We start from the raw sequence: 22,602 nt of genomic DNA on the forward strand, positions 1-22,602 counted from the left end.
AACCAGCCCTGCTGCTCTCTCATCTTTTTCCTCTGTGACTTAAACCCACAATTACTGGAGCCCCGGATGCGGGCCACCGAGCTGCGGCTGCGGCCGAGGGGCCTGGGGTTCCACCGCCGCCCGGGGCGCCCCGCGGCCCGACCCTGCAGTGGCCCTGACCCTGGGGCCCTGACCCCGCGGCCCTGACCCCCATGGCCTGACCCCCACGGCCCTGATCCTGCAGCCCCGACCCTGCGGCCTGACCCCGCCTCCCGAGGCGCCCCACGGCCTAACCCCGCGGCCCACTTCTCCCACTCGGGGCTCAGCAGCCTTCCCGCCGCGAGGCCCGCGGCTGGGCCCGGGTGCCAGTGACGGCCCAACACAAGGAGCAGGCCCTGAGGCCCACATCCTGAATTCCACATTTCGTACCTCAGCGCTCCACCCGCGAGATCAATTCCTTTTAAGGATCAGACTCCAATTTCTTTGCCTGGCCACCCATGCGAGTCCCCAGGGCCCCCTCGGTGTGTCAGGAGCTTATCTTTCCTCCCCCAGAGGGAATTCTGCAGCCTAACAAGCGGGCTCACTGTCCTCCTCCTACCACAGGTTCTTTCACAGCATTTCACTCAGGAAACCCGGGACCTGGGCCCTTTCTCGGGTGCAAACCCCGTGACCCTGGAGAAGTCACTTCACTGCCACACGTTCAGCCTGCAGAGCTTCAAGAGGTCGTGTCCCAGACACTTCTACTCTCATCCTATTCCAAGACGTTTTATCTTCCCTGCTAACGTGTTTACAGTCCCGCGTAATTAAGCCATGCCTTCTGGGCATACTCTCCGAAGGACGCGGAGAATTTTCCACATCTTCTATCTTACAGTGTTCTCCAATTGCTTAAGTGCTGACCAATATGTAACTTGAAACTCATGGGGTCAACCTATCTCACGAACTTGGAGCCCTTACCCTGAGAATCATAAACCTCTGAATCCCACAGATGACCTTCGGGGACTCAGCTGAAATATGAACACAAAACATCTGAATGGGACCTACGCACATTTTTCCCCCAAGGTCAAGGTCCTTGATCCAAAGTTAAGAACCACTGTCCTCGGGTCGCCTGGGTGGCTGGGCGGTTAGCGCCTGCCTTCAGCCCAGGCCGTGATCCTAGAGTCCCGGGATCGAGTCCCGCTCCCGGCTCCCTGCATGGGGCCTGCTTCTGCCTCTGCCTATGTCTCTGCCTCTCTCTGTGTGTCTCTTATGAATAAATAAATAAAATCTTCAAAAAAAAAAAAAAAGAACCACTGTCCTGAAGTAATGAAAGGCCGATGCCCAGCAACCCCCAGGTCCTTGTTCTGCACGCTTGGACTTGCTAGGCTTCTGCATTCTCTCCAGGACTCACACTCCTCCTCTCTGCCCAAGTCCAGGAATAGCTCACCTTTACTGAACATTTACCACATACCAAGCACTTACTATGAAAAAGCCACATACATACTATTCTAGTTTCATCCTTAAAACAATCCTATAAGGATGGCCCTACAATTATCTCTATTTTATACATAAAGAAATGAAGGAAGTTCATGAACTTACCAAAGGTGTCACGAAATCGACAAGTGTCAGGACAAGAATTTAGCCCAAACACTCTGGTTTCCCCGAACAAAATACAGCTACTCCGGGACTGTGTCTTGGCCGTCATATATTAGGCAGTCATGAATTTCAACAACTCCTAGAAGATTCCACCCTTCAAAACTCAATTTAAAAAAAAATTACCTTTTCTGAAAAATGAGAGAGGAAGACAAACCATGAGAGACTCCTGACTCAAAGCAAAGGGCTGGGGGCGGGGGGCGGGGGCGATGGGGCAACTGGGCGACCGGCATCAGAGAAGGCGCACGACGAGATGAGCACTGGGTGTTATACTGTACGTTGGAAAGTCGAATTTAAATAAGACTTTTTAAAAACAAAAAAAAACAAAAAAAAAAAAAAGAAAACTTGCCTTTTGAGTATAAGTTAATCATTTCCCCCCTCTTTGTTCATGCGATACTCTGGGCACTTAGCACTGAACACATTGGTATGATTTTCTGTTTCTCGCTGGACTAGACTGTGAGCTCCTAATTAATTATTTTGAGTACATCCTTGAGTATTTATACAGCCTGGGGCTATGCTAAGTAGGGACACAAAAGGAAGAACAAGATACAGGCCCTGCTCTCAAAATCCAGTCTTGCTGGATAGAGAGAAGTAAACAAAGAAGGGCCATTGAAGTTTTCTGACATTGTAGTGTAAAGGGTAAGGACTTAAAGTATAAAAAAATGCCAGCACATAGTAGAAGCCCAATAAATGACCCCTGAATGAATAAAGGAAGTTGGGAAGAGGGCCTCAGGAGCCGGGCTGTCGAATTAAAAGGTCTACCTTCCCTTTATGAAAACTCTTTGAGGTTATTTATACACTGACTCACCTAAAAACTGCTTCCTGTGTTGGTGTCTATGATACATTTTTTAATGTCAGACTAAAAATACACTTCCAGTACACCAGCCCCGTCTGCCTACCCAAGGACTAGAAATGAACACAAGGTAAACACGTAACAAAAGAAAATACTAGAAAACTCACTCATGTCAACACCAGGCTCACCCACTAACGGCCGGGCATCTTCTAAAATGGCTCATACTTGAGGGTCTGTGAAGCCGCCTGTTTACAAAGCTGGAGGGATGGATACTCACAGGCTTTTAGAAAACCAAAGAATCTGAAGTGAGTCATGGACTCGCAGCAAGAGAGCTGGAGTAGGCAGGACTTCAGGGGCCATCTGGGGCCATTTCCTACTCCGAGGAGGGGCACGCCCCCTGGCACTACAGACAGACTCAGGGTGGGGGTCAAGGCACTGGAGCCCCGAGATCGCTTTTGCTTTTAATCCCTCTATTTCTCAGCTGTGAGGCCCCGGACGGGTCAGGGAACCTCTCTGGTCTTCCATCTCCGCTCTGTGCCAGGGGGACCTGTTGAGATGATCGGTTGAAATAAAAGTCAAGTCGTCTTAATCGGACGGAGATGGTTTGGTTGTGGGTAGGAAGGTTCCACCCACGCGAGCTCCCACGGAAATTAGCTGGAAGGAGACGGATATCTCAAGAAACTTGAGGGCAGAAAGTGCTACCAAACCTGAGGAACCTGAGCCAGCAGGAAGGCCACCGCTTGTTGTCGGTCGTAGCAACCCCTCACTCCACCTCCACCCGTCCGTGGCCCCTGGCTCCCCCACTCTGCCAAACAACCTTCTGTGCTTCCCCAGGCGTGGGGTGAAGGATGGCCGCCCGGGGAGCCCTCGGGGCTGGAAATACGGAGGCCTGAGCGGGCCCGCGGGAACCTGCTGGCTCTCCTTGGGTGAAGGCCCTGTCCTAATCCATCATCTGGGGGGGGCGGGGGGCGCACAGGCACGGGGAGGCCCACACTCTGAGGGAGGGCAGGGGGCAAGTGCTCCAAGAACATGGTGCGAAGCCAAAGCAAATGGCTGGCAACAAAGACAACCATCAGCATCTCTGGTACAAAAGTACTTTGTAGGGACGCCCGGGGGGCTCAGCAGTTAGGCCGCCGGCCTTCGGCCCAGGGTGTGATCCTGGAGTCCCGGGATCGAGTCCCACGTCGGGCTCCCTGCGTGGAGCCTGCTTCTCCCTCTGCCTGTGTCTGCCTCTCTCTCTCTGTGTCTCTCATGAATATATAAACAGAAATAAAATCTTTTTTTTAAAAAAAAAAAAGTACTTTGTAAAGAGAGGGCCGCCCAGCATAGGCTATCACTGTGGTCATCCTGGACTCTCCACCCCAATCAGCGTTCGCTTGATACCCACCGTGACAAGCTGCTCCGTACTTGAAGGGACAAGTCCAACAATGCAACAGCACCTTTTTTTTTTTTCCAAGATGCTTCATTTAAATATTTTCAATCTTCCCCCCCAAACCTTACCTCCTTAAAGAGATAATAATCTCGCTTGTTAGGTTAGGCCTGGGCTTTCCTGATGACCACACGAATGAACAGTTAAGGCAGCAAAGATACACTGATTGGGTAATTATTTTGAAATAACCTAAACCCAGAAAAATTTAAAAATCAGAACCTCCTCTTGCTTTAAAAAATTGCTACTGCCCTCCAACCAAATTAGCACCAACTTGCCAAAGCAAAAGAGGAACTGGAACCACGTCTAGCATCAGTGTGCAAACTACAGGTAGATGCTAAGGGAAATTTTTTCCCCAAATGTAGAGTCCCTGTTACTGCTGCAAGTAGAAATCTGCTCTGCCTTGTTTATCAGAGGATCTTCCTTCCCCCACCTCACTTATTTTTGCTTTGAAAAGCATAATCCAGAAAATAGTTTTTCTTCACATGTTCTTAAGTGAACCAAAATAAAGATACGCACGCTTCTCAGTAAAATAACCTCACATTAGCTATGGGATGACTGACTGGCATTTAAATACTGACAGGAATACTCCAAGTTAGGAGAGGAGATAAAAAGAAAAAAACAACAAAACAACCCTAAAACCACCTTATACGTACAGTGGGGGTGCTATCAAGGAATCTGCTGCTGCGTTGCTATCCACATTCTTCATTGATGTCACAAGGATTTATTTTAGTAACCAGGATATACTTGTTATGGATGCAAAGAGAATCTCCTCGTTTATATTCTAAACTCAGAGCAGGAAATCAGACACGTGGGTGATGTGCAGCTGTGGCACTATAAACAGATTCTAGGCTGCACTACATTCCCTCAACTACAGACTGGGAGATTTAGAAACGAAAAACAGAAAATACACCATTTTAGAAAGACCAGTGCAACTTCTGTCCAGGAATATTTGGGTGCTGTTGGGTAGAAGGCTCAGGACCTGGATGTGGGAGCGCGCCTGTTGCTATGGACCGTCCGCCCACCTACGTGGTTAACGACAGCGACAAGGTCCTGCTCTGTCTCCGCCAGCTGTGCCACGGTGCGCACCTGTCTCGGGGTATAAGGTTTCCTTACCCAGTAAATTAAAGGATCAGTCCCTTTAACATTTTGGCATTAAGAAGCCAATCTGAAACCTTGACAAAAGCCACAAACCCTCTTACTCCAAAAATACATATAATAAATATGACCGAAATTTTACATAGAATACCAAGGGGCTCGCCTGGCCCTTGGGATCCACCCACGGGCTTCTTGGTTGAAGATCTCCAGACTAAGGCACCCTCAAGTTCCTTCAGTGCTGGAAGTCTGCAATCACACAGCTGGTGTTTAACAACAATTACTGAAAATCATTCAAACCACAGGTAAGCGATTTGTTGTGACTAAACACCGACCCAATAGGATCTCCTTTCCAACGTTAAATTGACCCATAAGCCAATGGATGACTGGGAGGAAGTAGGAGGGACTGGATATACCAAACTCTACACATTAGTTTAGCAATCCTGGGAAGGTTTTAGAGGAGCCCAACCCTGTCTCTAGGCTGCATTTCTTCGTTTGGATATACATAACCTCACACGAAACCTTCCGCCAGATGATGGAGATCCTGAGGGTTTTATAGTGATGCCGGCCAAATAACGAGCTCACCAATAATCACACCCAAATAAAACAAAGCCGAAGGTTCCCATTTTCCTGCCAATATAAACTTGTTCATAATGGTTAATTCCACAGTTGTGCCTGAAGAGTCCCTCAAAGGGAAAGATAATCCATAAACGAAAGCAAACAAACATGATGTCCCTAATCTCCACTATCCTGGGTGAATCAACGAAATAGTCTTCTCCTGGGACTTACTTTCTTCCTAACCCAAGTCAGTAGGTAAGACTGATTCACATTCGAAAATTCTAGGTTCTCCCCCAGGTTTGAAGGGGTACATGACTCCATAAGAAGAAAGCAGACTGGCCCCATAAGCCCACCTCAAACACTGACGACCCTCCTAATTTTACCCACCTCTGCAAACCCTGCCACATTTAAGTCTCCTGGATCTTTTTTGGTGGACCTTGAGCTTTTTCAGTTTATCGTTTTGGGGGAGGGAGGTGAGGGCAGAGGGAAAATGTGAGGTCATTTCTGCTCATATTGACTCTGATTTAGGTAAAGAGATTTAATAGACAAGTTAAAAATATTGGGGACACCAGCTTGTAACAAAAACTATCCAATCAGGAGCACCTGGGTGGTGCAGTTGGTTAAGCCTTGGACTTTGAGGCTTGGGTGGTGATCTCAGGGTCATGAGACCAAGCCCTGCGACCAGCCCCGGATGGACTCTCTCTCCCTCTCCCTCTGGGCCCCCCTCATCCTCTCTGTCTCTGTCAAATATATAAGTAAACCTAAAAACCACAACAACGAAAACCCTATCTGATCAGAAATGTTTGTTATAAACAGAGACCGTAACATGGTCATGACTCAAAGGTGTCTTTTTGAAAGGACTGGGAGAATACGATTAGATTTCTTAGTAGTTGCTTCAACATATTTTGTTAAAAAGGACTATCTGATAAAGCACGGAAATCCAGCCGCATGAATGCCATTTTACCAATGGCCTGGCGCCGTGATTAGCAGGCGCGTGGACTCCTCCCAAGAGGCATCTGAAAATACAGAAAAATGAACCACCCTTGCTAATGGTCAAAAAGTCCACAGACTTTCCTCCTCCTCTAAATTCACCCCTAATCATTTTAGATAACATGACAGTTGGAGTTTTTTTGTTTTTTGGTTTTTTGTTTTTTTTTTTTACAATTAGCAGACTGGTTTTTTTTTTTATCCCAATTGTCTTCATGTGGTGCCTAACATTCCATCATAGACGTACAAATGGAAAAGCACAATCACTTTGTAAAGAGTTAGGGACTCTCAGCTATGAAACTTGAAAAGGGGGTAATATCATCATTGTAATTATTTATTTTTGACTAGAAATTTGTTTTACAGAAACGTTTTCAGTCAGAGAGAAGAAAAAAATCACTTGTCAGTTATAGAAATAATTCCATCATTTCATGTAGTCATTTGCGGTAACGGAACAAGCAAGAGAGACTTAATACTCCATCGTAACGTACAGCACAGGGCTCAAGGCAAAACATCATGACTTCATTACCTAAGAACAGAATGGATGTGCTGGCTTTTCCTACCCCACAGCATTTTCCAGTATTTTTTCAGACTAAGGAATCCCTCAACCCCTTAAAATTCTAGATTTACTACCCAACACAGATCAATCCATCTTGAGGCTTTCCGCCAATGACTCTCGGGGCTGCTATTTCAACGGCCTGTAGATGTGAAAGCTGGGTAGAGACATGTCAGAAAAACCCAACTTTCTTTGATCTCTGCACCCAGGTTCCTCAGAAGAAGCCCCATGGAGAGTCTGAGGTTATGCTAAGTATGTGACTTGCAGTGGTAATTAGTAGAGTGACATTCCTGTTTACGAGCAGGCACCATCTTAGCCAATCCAAACCTGCCTTTGCAGAAAAATACATAAATTGAATGACTGATAATACACTTTAAAAAGAAGGTACACACCCAATTTATTTTTTTTTAAGACTTTATGTATTTATTCATGAGAGACACAGAGAGAGAGGCAGAGACACGGGCAGAGGGAGAAGCAGGCTCCAGGCAGGGAGCCCGACGGGGGGACTCGATCCCGGGACCCCGGGGCCACACCCTGAGCCAGAGGCAGATGCTCAACCCGAGCCCCTCAGGTGTCCCGAGGTACATCCACTTTAGAAGATATTTTCAAGTAACAGAATTTGGGATCACAGAAAAATCGATGCCCATCACACAGATAAGCATTCATGTCCCCCAGTGATTAACCCCTTATCCAGAGGCCAGAGGGCTCGGCCCACTGTTCCCGTCTCAGGGCACTCCTACGACCCTACAGAAGCACCACGTTAGGGCCCCGACAGACAGGCTAATTCCAAGTCTTTGACATAGTCAGGAAAAAGTGAGCACTGACCCAATCACAGATTCTGACAGAGGGGTCTGCTCGGGACCTGTCACTGCTATTCACCAACAGGTCGGTCACTCCCGCTTCCAAGCATCTCTGAGTCTAGATCCCCTCCAACGGGCCTCCCCTCCCCGGCTCCTGCAGCCTGTGGTTTTAAAACTGTCACCGCCTCAAAGTTCAACCCGCCACTTTTTATACTTCTCCCTTAAAGACAATTGTCGGTTTTAAAATGCTTATGTTTTGGGATCCCTGGGTGGCTCGGCGGTGAAGCGTCTGCCTTCAGCTCAGGCCGTGATCCTGGAGACCCGGGATCGAGTCTCGCGTCGGGCTCCCTGCATGGAGCCTGCGTCTCCCTCTGCCTCTCTCTGTCTCTCTCTCTGTGTGTCTCATGAATAAATAAATAAAATCTTTAAAAAAATGTTTGTGTAAAATGTTTACGTTTTAATGGTGAAAAGTAGAGGTTCTGTTTACAATTGCTTTTTCAAACAAGGATTATGTTTTTTTACATTAACACACATGGGATTATCTTCTTTGTCAACAATCAAATATAATTTGCACATTCTCTAACCACTTTGAGGACAATTTCCCCGTAATATCACCATTTTCCCCCCTAAAGGCATCAATGTGATGAAATCGTGGAACTGATTAAGTAATGACAAGCTCTTAAAGAGTCAGTCAATGATTTCTGCTTTCTGGGGTTTGTCAAGACCTCAAATTCCAGCCAAAACCTGTATCGATATAAATGGAAAAGCTTAAAAAGAATATACATTTAACACCCAAGGACTAAAGTCATTTAAAATACATAGTCCTTAGATTCTTTTATCTGCTCAAAGGCCCCTCAAAGGCAGCTGGAAACTCTGGCCAGGCTTATGTATATCTGGAAATCTCAATATTAATTTCATAGCCCAAATGTAAAATCTCTTCTCATTATCTGAAATCAGGAATTCATCTCACAGACTGCCTAAGAAAGTTTAAAGAAAAAACAGAATCGGTCCTGACTTTCCCTTACACTTGAGATAATACTGTTATGGCTCAATCTCTGATAAACAGGAAGTCGACCACATGTAATAGGATCTTGTTCACCACATTCCTGATCTCTTTCCTCCTGTCCTACTTACCACTGCCAGAAAGGCATCCAGACTAATGGTAAAATATAAACAGAACTTTCATGCATTCTTAACATAAGAATGTTAAGAATCACAGGAAAACAGATCTACGGGGCCTAATAAATATTATTATAATTAAAAATACCTCTCTGTGAGCAAAGACACACCATCCCTATTTAATATTTAATTTAATGGGTGCCTCCCTCAGTGTCCATAAACAAAGGCACAGAGAATAAATTTTAAGGAAAAAAATATTCCCACAAACCTGACACATAGCCAGCCTTCTCATAGTAAAGGTAACAGCTCCCACCCACAGCTACTGCCCCCAGAAAGCACTTTTTTGACCTGGTTTTCTTGATGGCTCTACGGTGTCAGTTATTTTATACATTAACTGAAGGAGCTGTTGGTTAATTTTTTAATGTGCCCCTATGAGGTATGGGCCCTCCTAGTACACGAAATTTAACAATGTTTTAAGATAAGAATCTTTAGTACAGTCTTTTTTTCTACATGAAGATAAAATATATTTTCGAGGCAGAGTACATACTTGAGAGAGAAAATGCAAGACACATTCAAATTCATTTACGTATAGAAATGTTTTAGTTGGGACGCCTGGTGGCTCAGCGGTTTAGCGCCGCCTTCAGCCCAGGGCCTGATCCTGGAGACCCGGGATCGAGTCCCGCGTTGGGCTCCCGGCATGGAGCCTGCTTCTCCCTCTGCCTGTGTCTCTGCCTCTCTCTCTCTCTGTGTGTGTCTCTCATGAATAAATAAATAAATAAAATCTTAAAAAAAAAAAAAAAAGAGAGAGAGCTGTCTCTTAAAAAAAAAAAAAAAAAAAAGAAGAGAAATGTTTTAGTTAAAGCCTCACCAGTGAAGGCATTTTTAATGTCTCGGATTAATATTTGCTGGGAAGTAAGGGCGCCTGGGTGGCTCGGTGGGTCGGGCATCTGCCTTCGGCTCGGGTCATGATCCTGGGGTCTGGGGTCCGGCCCCTCGTTGGGCTCCCTGGTCAGCGGGGGGCCTGCTTCTCCCTCTGCCTCTGCCCCCCCTTGCGTGTGTGGGCTCACTCTCTCAAATAAACAAACACAATATTTAAAAACAAGTATTTGCTGGGAAGTGATTCATTTGTTAAAACATGTGATCGCTTCTGACCACCCAGTATGATGTGGTGTGTGGGGGGGGGTCCCCACATACCCAACAATTCTGGACACCAGCAGAGTCCTACAACACAGTTCAGTTCTGACACCGTCTACCTGGAGATGTTAAGGGCTCAGTCCCATAGACTGTACTACTCCACTCCAGATGCCAATCTCAAGCCCGGGGCGTTACCTGCATTTCTCACCAATTGGCTTTAAAATGAGAGGTTCCCAAAAGCCCCCACTTGGGTTTAATTTGCTAGGACAGTTCAAAGAATTCAGAAAAACCCATTAACTCACTAGATTACTGATTTATTACAAAGGATATGAACCAACAGCCGGGTCAGAGATCCCTGGGACAAGATCCCTAATGAAATGCCTTCTTTCTGGGGTGTCTGGGTGATCAGTTGGTTAAGTGTCTGCCTTCGGCTCAGGGTCCTGGGCTGGAGCCCCGCATCGGGCTCCCTGCTCAGCGGGGAGTCTGCTTCCCCCTCTCCCTCTCCACCCCCCCCACTTGCCCTTGTGCCTGTGTGCGCTCTCTCTCGCTCTCTCTCTCTCTCTTTCAAATAAATAAATAAGGAAAATCTAAAACAAAGAAATTCCTTCGTTCCTCACAGAGTTTGGGACCGGCAGGGTAGCATAAGAAAGCATTCTGGTTTCCCAAACAGGTAGCTCTCTGCACTCCCTTCCTTTGGGATTTTTATGGAGGTTTCGTTAATATGCACAACTGATTAAATCCTTGGCTACTGGTGACTGAGTCGACCTCCAGCCCCTCTCCCCTCCCTGAAAACCAGGAGTGGAACTGAAAGTGCCACCCCTCTATTCACAGTTGGTTCCCCTGGCAACCAGCCCCCACCCCTTAGGTGCTTTCCAAAAGTCACCTCATTAACACAAGCCCAGTTGCGGCAGAAAGGGGCTTGTTATGAACAAGAACACCCATTTCACTTTTATGGCTTCTGACGCTTTTTCAGGAACTGAGGACAAGAGACCAAATATTATAACAAAAGATGCTCCCATTATTCTCATCGCTCCGGAAATTCTAAGGGTTTTGGGAACCATGAGCCAGGAACTGTGGGTAAAACCCAAAATATATGAGAAATACGTGTTGGTGATCTGGATGACCAAATATATATTTCCTATAAATCACATTATCACAACACTGCCTATTCCCCTTATTACAGCGCATGTGTATACACACATATGTAGTTTGGGAAGTTTAAGTGTCTATTTCCCAACCACTGTCTCTCCCAACTCCTTAAAAGGACATTTGTTTCTCAGTCCTTCATCCTCAGTACTTCGAGTCTAACATACGGTTGAGACACAATAAGGTTTGAAAGAGTGAATGAGTGTGTTACACAACCAACAAAGGCGACAATAGATACGAGAATGTGGACATGTGAAATGCAAAGTACCTCTGACTGCTCCCAGCTGTGCTCTAACCCGGACTGAGCCACCCGGGTGCCCCCGGGGTCTCAGCTCCGTAAGGCTCGCTCCAGATATCTATTTGCTCAGCTCCACACACACACGTGCGTGCACACACACCTGCTCACACGTGTACCAAGGCAATCTTCCCTCACCATGTTCCACAGCCTATTTTTATTTCCACAGCCTCCTGCGCATCACACTGGCATGATCATTTATTTGCCCGTCATTGCACTTGAGTATAAACCCCTAAAGGGCAGTCGTACCTTCCCGTCTCCGTATGTCCGGCCATCAGCACAGGGCCTGGCAGTGGTAGGCACTGCAAACGGTTTGGAACAATGGGGTGCACTAAATGAATGGACGGGGCGGGGGGGGGGGGGCTCTTCATTCTGGAAATTATCTCAGCATATCTGTTTGTTCCCAATAAGATGTCGATCAAGCACATATACTAGCAAAAGTCCTAAGCAAAATTAATTTCCTGATTATATATGGGGATTATTGCTGATACAGGAACATCAGAATTAGAAAAAGTGCCTTGATCCAAGGACAGGCCCCAGGCAGAGAGGCCTCCAACACTCGTCTTTCTCTTTCCATCTCACCCCTAATCCTGTGTCAGTAAAAAAAAAAAATGTCTCAACCTAACTTTCGCGTCTGAGAAACCGTATAGGGAACGTTAGGTTGAGACCAACGTTTTTTTCTCCCGCTCATGAGATGTCTGTATGTCCCATGCCCTCAGAACCCTGAGCCACAACCGAGTAAGATACAAAAAACAAAAACAAAACAAAACCCAACCCCCGCTTTATGGGAAAATGGGTGCTCATGGGTTGGCATTCCCATTTTGACAGGGACCCTAACCAAGATGATGCCTTTTCCCAAAGTCTAGTGGGAAAAGACATTTTGAAACACGGGACCTTTCAGAATTCTTCAAATCGCTCTGCTGGGCTGAGCTCCGTCTTAACAGGACGAAGGTGATGAAGCTCGGTGGTTAGGGTACGGCTCGGAAGCCAGGCGGCCTGGGTTTGAACCCCAGCCCGTCCACTCTCTTAAGCCTCTGACCTTGAGCAACCTCGCGGGGGCCCAAGGTTTCTATCCACAGGAAGAAATAGTAAGACCTACCTCACTGAACTGCTGAGAACGTGAACCTGCAGAGGAAAAATGTCCAAGGCAGGAACGGAATGAGGAGAGAGAACACTTACTGATTTGGTTGTTCAGCTTGAACGCGATGTCCAGCTGCAGAATAAACAGCATGAACTGGAACCAAGGACTCATCTCCATGGAGGGCAGGGGAATGTGGACAGAAAATACAATGTCGTTGGCTTCGATTTCTCTTGGAATCGCTTCCTCGATGTCCCGGATCTTGTCGCACTGGTTGGGTCCCCAAGGCATTAACCATTTTGCCTTGTGATGGTTTTTACGGACGTCCACACATTTCACGGACATGTAGGACACTGCCGTCGTGGGTCCTGGAGCTGAAAAGAAAAGGTTTTTGTTTTAGAAAAATCTTCCACTGAAATGTTTGTTTTTTTTGGCTGACATTGCCTCCAATTTTCACCCTGCCTTCTATAATTGGGATCGTAGTCCCCAGGGAGCCCCCAAACCCAGGGATCTCCACAGGTGTCATCAAGTTTCTCCAAGAGTCTTCGCACTAGGTTTTCAATCACTGTCATTTTGATTGAAAGAATATATTCGTAACCACTCTGGTTCAGTTACTTCCTTTTTTTTTTTTTTTTTAAAGATTTTATTTACTTATTCATGAGAGACAGAGAGACAGAGAGAGGCAGAGACACAGGCAGAGGGAGAAGCAGGCTCCGTGCAGGGAGCCCGACATGGGACTCGATCCCAGGACCCCAGGGTCACGCCCTGAGCCACACGCAGACGCTCAACCACCAAAACACCCGTGCATCCCTGGTTCAGTTACTTTCTTCCTCCAAACAAATGTGACAAAAATCGACCGACCGTGCTGCAGCTCCCAGCCACCTCGGGGCAGGAGGCCCTGGGACTTCAGCGAGCACAGGGCCTGAAGCCCGCGTGAACAGCTCGCCGCCGCTTAGTCTCGGGCAAGCGGGTCTAATCTGGTGGCTCTAGGACCCTCATCTGAGAAACGAGAGGGTCCGTTCCTAAGACCGGCCAAGACAGCTGGTTTTCAGGACGCTCCTGAGCTCTATGCTGCATCCGATGGACAGAAAGAGCCTCGCCAACCCCGGGCCCCCGTGTGGCACGCAGCTGTCGGGAGGACTGAAGCACAGGCCGTACTTCGGGAGTATCTAACCCACGCACTCGATCTGTGCGTTGCAAAAGAGGTCGGCACATCTAACTACGGAACATTCAAGAACACACAGTTTTGTGATTATCAAATGGTTACACGACTATGAAAGAAAATCTGCGAAATATAGAAATTTTAAAGTTCAGGACAACATTTACCCAAAATCCCACTAGAGGGAAGTAACCGCTGTTGGAAAAATATCAAAATACTATCTTTTCTAGGAGGGTGTAATTAGATAAAATTTATAAATGAGTTACAGTCTGTAACTTCGTAATACATACTAATATTAATATACATTTCTAGAAAACAGGAGCACACCTGATATAGTTTTTTTTTTAAATGCATGTTTTTACTTATTTTTCTTTTTAAGATTTTATTTATTTATTCATGAGACACACAGAGAGAGACGCAGACACAGGCAGAGGGAGAAGCAGGCTCCATGCGGGGAGCCCGACGTGGGACTCGATCCCGGGACTCCAGGATCACACCGTGGGCTGAAGGCAGGTGCCAAACCACTGAGCCCCCCAGGGATCCCCAAAGTTCCAGATTTTATACAGAATCTCTCTCTACCTGGGGCACCTGGGTGGCTCAGCCAGGTAAGCATCTGACTTTGGCTCAGGTCCTGATCCCAGGGTCTTGGGGTCGGCCCCACAGGGACTCCCTCTGCCCCTGCCCCACTCTCACATGCCTGCTCTCTCGCTCTCTCTCAAATAAATGAAATCTTAAAAAAAAAAAAAAAAAAAAGGAATATTTCTTTAGCTTTAGGTTTTTCCCATGCTTTTGTGCTTAGACCTTCTTTATCTCCAAATCCAATAAATAGCCAGCCATCGTTATTAATTTCTATTTTTTTACAACTTAATTTTTAAAAATATTTACATAGTTGGTCCATCTGAAATTTGTTTTGATATAAAAGACGAATTGAGTTCCCAAGTTTTATTTTTGCTAAACATTTACATTATTCTTTACTGAACAGACTCTCCTTTCTTGTTGATTTATGACCTCATGACCTCACCTTTATCTCATGTATACCTATAGATGTTTTTGGACAGTCTGCTCGATTTCATGTATTGAACTGTCACTTCATGGTTCAATACAACATTGTGCTGAATCCTATAAATTAGCTTCTATCAATATCTGATAGAGTGAATCCTCCCCCCCAATCCATTTCAAATTTACCCTTTTTATCCTTTTGCTGGGATTTGACTGAAATTACATTAAACCTACAAGGATGAGTATGGACATCCTTTCCCAACATTTAGTTTTCCTGTCAAAGAACAGCGATTCCTTCCCCATGAGCTGGAGTCCATTTTGATATCTCTGAAAATTTTCACAATTTTCTTCCTGTAGGTCCTGCGAGCACAATATACTTTTAAAACAGATTTATAGGGATCCCTGGGTGGCGCAGTGGTTTAGCGCCTGCCTTTGGCCCAGGGCGCGATCCTGGAGACCCGGGATCGAATCCCACGTCGGGCTCCGGTGCATGGAGCCTGCTTCTCCCTCTGCCTGTGTCCCTGCCTCTCTCTCTCTCTCTCTCCCTCCCTCTCTGTCGATCATAAATAAATAAAATAAAAAAATAAAATAAAAATAAAATAAAATAAAACAGATTTATAGGGCAGCCCCGGTGGCGCAGCGGTTTAGTGCTGCCTCCGCCCCAGGACGTGATCCTGGAGTCCCGGGATCGAGTCCCACATCAGGCTCCCTGCATGGAGCCTGCTCCTCCCTCTGCCTCTCTCTCTGTGTGTCTCTCATTAATAAATAAATTTTTAAAAATCTTAAAAAAAATAAAAAATAAAATAGATTTATAAAATGTATCTCTGAAAATGAACAGGGAAAGGACAACATTATAGATTATGGTAGCTTAAGCACGTTTACTTCTGTGCATCTGATCCCTGGCACACTGTGCTTTCACACCTTTTATGAACAGAAATCATTTCCTATGTAACAGACATCAGGTAACAACCAGAGAAATAATAAAGCAGGAGGAAGGTCACTTAGGAGACAGCGGTCTGGGTGCCTGGAGGGCTCAGTCAGGGGACTGCACAGCTCCTGATCTCGGGGTTGTGAGTTCGAGCCCCCTTGGTGGGTACTGAGTTCACTTAAAAAAAAGAAAATCTTAAAAAAAAAAAAAGGCAAAAGTGTGCATTATTAATATTTGCCCTGCTTCTAATGCTCAAATACATATTTTTCTCTATCCCTAAATATCTGTCCTAGCAGTAAATCTTTGGCAAAATGTTATGTTTGCAGAAAGGTGTGGCAAAGTCTACTAAAATGTATCTGGAAACACAGCACCACTAAGCTCTACTGAAAGTCCTTCGGGCACCACAGAACCACAAGTAATCCAGGCAAGGGAAGTTTTTCTTTAAAACTCAAAACTGTATCACAAAGACATTTTACACCTAATCCACCTAAAATCAGACATCTGGCTTATTAGAAGTATGAATCCATCAAACTTTGGTTATCCCGACCTAGCCAGACCGCCCCCTGACGTCGTTAAAACCAAATGGTCCATTTAACTGAACCCTTTTTAACGTAGCTAGAGAAATAAACAGGGAGACAAAACTCATGAATTTTATTTTTGGCTAACATACTCAGACTGACTATTTGCTGCAGAAAATAGTTACTACATTTTAAAACTTCAATTCTTCTAAAACGAACCTTCTTTTCATTTCTTTCCTTCCCCTCCCCACTTTTGAAAAACAAGTCTCTCCCTCCTTAGACCAAAATGAAAAATAACTGAGTTCCTCAGCTAAGCTCCAAAACCACATTCCAAACTTAATAACAGAGAAGCTGAACACTTTACGGGCACAAAGGCTGCATTTTTAATGGACACAGTGAACGCCTGCCTTTGTAGCAGCCTGAATTATTTTCATTCTTTCGTTAGTCTAGTGTATCTTGCATAAAGAAAAAAAAATCCCAGGAATACTAATATTTTCATAAATCTCATGGCAGCGAACTTGGAGAAACCTCGAGTGCATCTCAAGCCGTATTATGGGAGTCACAAACATTTTTCTTCACTTGACTAAATTAGTCCTCCTCTAGTCTCAAAAACCTTTAGCATAGGTTCAAAACCTAAAGATAATTCAACATTTTCGATTTTCCAGCAGTGCTTGTAATTTTTGAGAAAGTAATATTCTGATATTCAAACATGGACAGCTGATGCTCTCCCAATAACATATTTATAACTTTTTTTTAAGTTTTTATGTATTTATTCATGAGAGACACGCAGACAGGGGCAGAGACCCAGGCAGAGGGAGAAACAGGCTCCATGCAGGGAGCCCGACGTGGGACTCGATCCCGGGACCCCGGGGTCACGCCCGGGCCGAAGGCAGACGCTCCACCACGGAGCCCCCCAGGCGCCCCTATATTTACAACTTAAGACAACTTCCTATACCAGCTACAAGTGAATTCCTGGATGTTTCTTTATGTAGAAAAAGTCCATCAAAGTCAACTGAAAACAAAGCTTCTAGCTAGAGGCCGTGTTTTTACTAGCTATACCCAAAATTGTGACTACACGGATCACAGAACAGTGTCTAAAATTAAAAAAAAAAAAGCTTGATTTCTATCTTTAAATCAACAATAACAAAAAAACAAAAGTATGAGGGGTTTTACTGTAAGAGGAAAGAATAAAATGGAAAATGTTGACATTACCCATGACCTTTGAAGACACCACAAGCAACTAACGAGCAGGTATAGGTCACGAAGGCCCTACTTAGTCACTAGCGTGGCTCCGGGAATTAGTAGAGTTTGTGTATTTAGGAAGGGCCTGGATGGCTTCAGGTCAACAAACTGAGTCATGTTTGCTCAGGTGAAAGCTCAAAGTAACCACTCCTCAGTGCTCCTGGACGGGACGGTAACGCGACACCACCCGCTGTCCCCTCTGCCCACCCAAAGCCTTTAACTGGGGGGTTAAGATGGGCCAGAGGTTCCCCCAGCATCAGGACGGAGTCGTCAGGGCAATGTGGCCGGAGAGGAGCGTGCGCAGGACGGGGCCGGCTGGGTGGCTCGCGGTGGCTCGCGGTGGCTCCCGCCAAGCTCAGGGGTCGTAAGGCCGCGAGCCCTTCCCTGGAGCGCAGTTCTCTCCCCGGGTGCCACGTGGGCCGCTGCCTTCCTCGCGCACCTGCACGCCCGTGTCCTCGGCCCGCGCCCGTCCCCCGCGGCACGGCGATCGGGAGACGCGATTCCCGACGACACTGGATGCTAAAGGAGACGAAACCAGCGGGGCCTCCAGCTCAGGGCCCTGAGACGCTGCAGACACCCCCGGGGCCCCCGCGGCACAGAGGCTCCTCCGCATCTCATCCTGACGCCACCTGAGAAAGGGCACCAGGAAGACGCCCGGGAGCTAAGAGAGACGAATTCACTAGAATGAGGCAGAAATTCCAGTCGTGACAACAGAACCTCGAGTGGAAACGTAAGGACCGATGACTAACCCTGCCCTCCGTGTGGGGCGCTCCCGGCCCCGGGCCGCTTCCCGCTGGAGCATCTCCAGAGGCCGCCCGCTCGCAAATTGGCAGCCAGGCGACCGCGGCCCCGGCCGGGCTGAGTCAACGGCAGATCCTCGGCCCCCACCCCCTCCGGAACCGGTCATTAAAGAGCCGGACGGACAGACGAGACTTGGTCGCCTCCTAGAAAAGTTAAAATAAAATTAAGACAACACGCTGACAGGACACCCGGTCTCCGCGCAGGTCAGCCCAGGCCAGCCCCGCCTTCGCCGGCCCAGGAGTACCGCTGCCGCGGGCGCCGCCACCTGCAGGGACGATGGGCGCCCTCCGGACGGCGCCTGCTCGGGCGGAGGCAGCTGGGACGGGGCGGCCGGCCGGGGGCACACCGGGGAAGAGCGTGTGCCAGGCCACGCACTCCTGGGCGCAGGGCGCTCTGCAAACACCTGCACCTGAGTATCAGAATTTATGAAGAGACCATTCGGCAGCGGAAAATGCAGCGGCGCCCAAACTGCTCTCTATGCGGCGGCGGCGGCGGCGGGGGTGGCCCAGCAGGCGCCTCGGCTTCCCCCTCCCCGCGGCCTCTGCTCCGGCTGCAAGACGACGAACGAGATCTGCAAATGACCACGAACCTGTACTTAGGGGAGCTTTCCTTCCGAGACACCCGCCTCTGTCCTGCAGGCAGCCCCAGGCCAGACGTGAGGGCTCCTGGGAGGAGGAGCAAGGGGGCCGTGGGGAGGGACCGGGCGGGGACGGGGGGCAGGGATGGGGGCCGGCGAAGCTCTGCCTCCCACTCTGGCCACCGGGCCTCCAAGGAGCCTCCGGAGTCTGGGTCACCTAAACCAGAGAAAGCGCGTCTTCCTGCGACAAAGACGTGATCCATGTCGGCCTTGCGAGGGGAAGGGACGTGCAGAACGGACGGTCGGGGGTAGAGGCGCGTTCACAAACATTAACGATCAGAAACCCTCACTTGAAAAAGTAATGATTTTAAGTAAAAATGATCAAACAGTTCGGAAACACTTGAGACACTTGCACTGTCGCCGCAGCAATCAGCTAACAGAGATGAAAACAAAATACCCCCCCCCCCCCCCCCCGGCTTAACAACACAGGGCGATGCTACCACAGAACCTCTCCCAGCGATCAGCAAGGCCGTCGCTCTCACCGCGGAGCTCCCGGCTCACTTAAGGTTCTGCTGCCGCGGTCCCTGCACCTGCAGACACACTGATGCTTCGTTTATTTATCTATCTCTTCTAATGCCATTTGTTTACTTTCTAGCTCATTCCTAAAAGACCTGGGGTTACTAGAAAGTAGACTTTAGACTTTATTAAAAAAAAAAAAAAAGAATTGAGGCTGATTTGAAAGGACAGGACTCCCGCGGGGGGCGGGGGTGGGGGTGGGGCGCGGAGAACGGCTTGGCCCAGGTCCACAGCTACAGAGGCAGAGGCGGAGGACAAAAGCTGGAAGCCGGAGCCCCCACCACGCTCACACGGGCTACAAAGCTGAAGGTCGCTAAAAGCTACGTTTCATTCTGTATCGTGGACACAACTTCCACGGCCTCACAATGAGCGGGATTTCTGATCCGTCAGAGATTATACACTCACGTGGGTCCCAGGCCTTTCCTCCCCAACATCTATGTTTGTCCTAATGAGAACCTGTACGAAACGTACCGGGCTCCCGGGCCCTTGCACGACTGCAGGGTTTGTTTGGGACTTTCTGATGTGCCTCAGGGCGGGGAAAGGAACACAGGTGGCAGAAACCACGTGGACCACATGAATTTCTGTTATTTATACAACTACGCTTTTTACTCAAAGGCCCCCAAAAGCACTTATTTCACATAAAGGAAACTTCGGCAGGGTTTAGAAATTGGCTTTTAATGTATTAAACGGAGTTCCCTCAAAGACGCTGCCTCCCTTTCTCAAGCTCAAAAGCCTCCTGCTTTATGTCTGGTTAAAAGGCAACGCGTGGGATTCACGGAACGAATGAAGGAGCCGGGTTGTGTTCTCTGATTGCGTTGCGAGGCTTTAGACGACTGGCGATTCCTTGAGCCGAGTCTGCGTATTGTCCCCTCCAGGTCAGTCCTTTCTAAGAAGCCTCCTCGGTGTCTGCTCCAGCAGGTTGCACGTTGTGGGATGTCCCGGTAGAATGACCGCTTCAGATTTTTCAGCTAAAGCGTAAATTCTTGGGTTAAACGGACTTAGTGCTTTGGAGTTAATTAACCGACCGGGTCTGCTAGTTCCTGTACGGACAGTGCGCTGAAGCCGTGCGGGGCAGGCGCTCACTGCACCTCTGCCACTGGCCTGGAAGAGGGAACCCCCCATCCGTCAACCATACCATTCGATCCCACTAGGTTACTAAGTGAGATGGTATCTTACGATTCGATCTCAAGTACCCGGGAACGGAAAGTGGGTTCGCAGGGCCAAGGCCTGGAGAAAGGATTTTCCGCATGGTCCCCGCTGCGCCCCGCTGCGCCCTAGCGCGTGTAACGGGGTCGGCCGAGTGAAAGGAACTCGTTCTCACCAGCGATCTTCAGTGAGTCGCTAATTATGCTAACATCTGTTCTAGGAGAGCTAAGTTCTCCAACGCAGAACATTCCTCTACGCTCAACTTCTAGCACCAAAACACACACACACGGCAGAGTCGAACGCAAAGTAACTCGTGCCGTACACACAAGAGTCAAGCCCTTAAAAGTAGTTCCCCACATGACAAATTCAAGGATAAATGACACATTCTGACGGCGAAGTCTCAGAAACCGCAGCAAACACTGGTGTGATTCGTTCTGATAAAAAAAAAAAATACTGAAAAATATCATTAATTTTAAATAATAAACATTATTATCAATATTAATGTTTACATCTTAGGCTGACGAGAATTTTAAATGCGTGGCCTGCAACCCCAATTGTTCTGGAGGCAAAGATGTGACAGCTTTGAAGAATAGAAGAATTACTCTATATTTGTCAGGATCTACGCGGCAAGCAAGCAGTGCCACTTGGCTTCCATTACTTGGCCTGGCTCGGATCCCGTGGAAATGAGGAGCGTTGGAACCAAGAGGGAAAAAAAAATTAAGAGTGCTGTGGGACACAGAGCCAAACTCTTACATCGTCTCTGAGATGCTGTGGTAAACATGAAATTACTTTAGGCTCAAGACTGGTGTTAGTTTTTTGGGGTTTTTGTTTTTTTTTTTTTTGATCTTCTTGAAAAAAATAATAAAATGCACATAAAGGGCCCTGCACAAAAGGGCACATAAAATCTGCCGGCCATTAGATATGCTATTTGGGGAGGGGGAACCTCAAATCCTGAATGCAGATTAAAAAACCGACCCTCAGGGCGCCTGGGTTGCTCAGTCGGTGGAGCGCCTGCCTTTGGCTCAGGTCATGATCCCAGGGTCCTGAGATCGAGTCCCGCGTTGGGCTCCCTGCTGAGTGGAGAGTCTGCTCCTCCCTCTCCCTCCGTGCGTGCACACACTCTCTCTAATAGATAGGTAAAATCTTAAAAAAAAATGACCTTCACCTTTAACATCTAGCAGCAGAGACTAAATCAGGAAGCTCAAGGTAAGTACATTAAATTACTAATTCTAACCTCTGTGTCTGAAAAATGCCTGCAATTCCTGTTTCTCCATCGCTCCAGAAATACTCAAAACAGTAAAAATCAAACGCACATGAAGTAAACACCAAAGACCTCCACAGAAAAACCAAACGGCTCATCTGCCGACGCTCCTGCTCGCAAGCCAGTCATCTGGGCCGAAGTTCTGAGTCTGGGCCAGGCTTCAAAACCAGCCACCTTGCAGCCAGAAGGCGGGAGCGCAGCCAAGACCACCGACGGCCACGGGTGCCGCACCTCCCCGTCTGCTCCGCGGCCGCGATGTCAGGCCGCCAGCGTGGGAAAGGCCTCGGAGCCGGCGGCCGAGCTGGGGGTGCGGGGCGACGGGGGGCGGCCGGCCCTCCCTGGCGAGCAAGCCCGCCGGCACCTCAGCCTTAGGAGCGCGGGTTCCGACGGCCCCGACGGCCCGGCTGGGAGGCAGGCTCTGCTCGGAGGCCGCCGCGGCCCGTCCGGCCCCGCTTGCTGCCTGCACCCCTGCACCCGCTCACTTAGGAGCCACGAGAGTCCACTGGCGGTGGCACTGCCAGGGTTGGCACAAGCACAGATGCCGCCCGTGGACCGCACGTACCTCCTGGAGAGCACTCTCCGGGGCCACGGTCACGGGCGGCCACCCCGACCTCCCATCCCCGCCGCCTCCCTGTGCCCTGCGCCGCCCCGGCCCGGGATCGGGCCCTGCTGCCGCTTGGCCCACAGGACGCACGGACCGCCGGCCAGGCGCCGGGGCCTCGCTCGGGGACACGGTTCCGCGCGGGGACGCCGGGGTCATGCGCTGCCAAACAGGGGACCTCCCTGGAGGCCGGGGGCTGCTG

General features: G+C 48.3%; 1 protein-coding gene across 1 annotated transcript in view; it reads right to left on the reverse strand.

The window, feature by feature from the left end:
* WLS (Wnt ligand secretion mediator) overlaps positions 1 to 22,602 on the reverse strand; it is a 92,950-nt gene that overhangs the window by 39,025 nt on the left and 31,323 nt on the right. The window contains exon 2 of the mRNA XM_077904985.1: positions 12,694 to 12,966. Coding sequence (XP_077761111.1) covers positions 12,694 to 12,966 — 273 coding nt within the window. The remainder of the gene's footprint in view (positions 1 to 12,693; positions 12,967 to 22,602) is intronic.

The sequence above is a fragment of the Canis aureus genome, chromosome 8, assembly GCF_053574225.1.
Source record: "Canis aureus isolate CA01 chromosome 8, VMU_Caureus_v.1.0, whole genome shotgun sequence".
Classification (NCBI taxonomy): domain Eukaryota; kingdom Metazoa; phylum Chordata; class Mammalia; order Carnivora; family Canidae; genus Canis; species Canis aureus.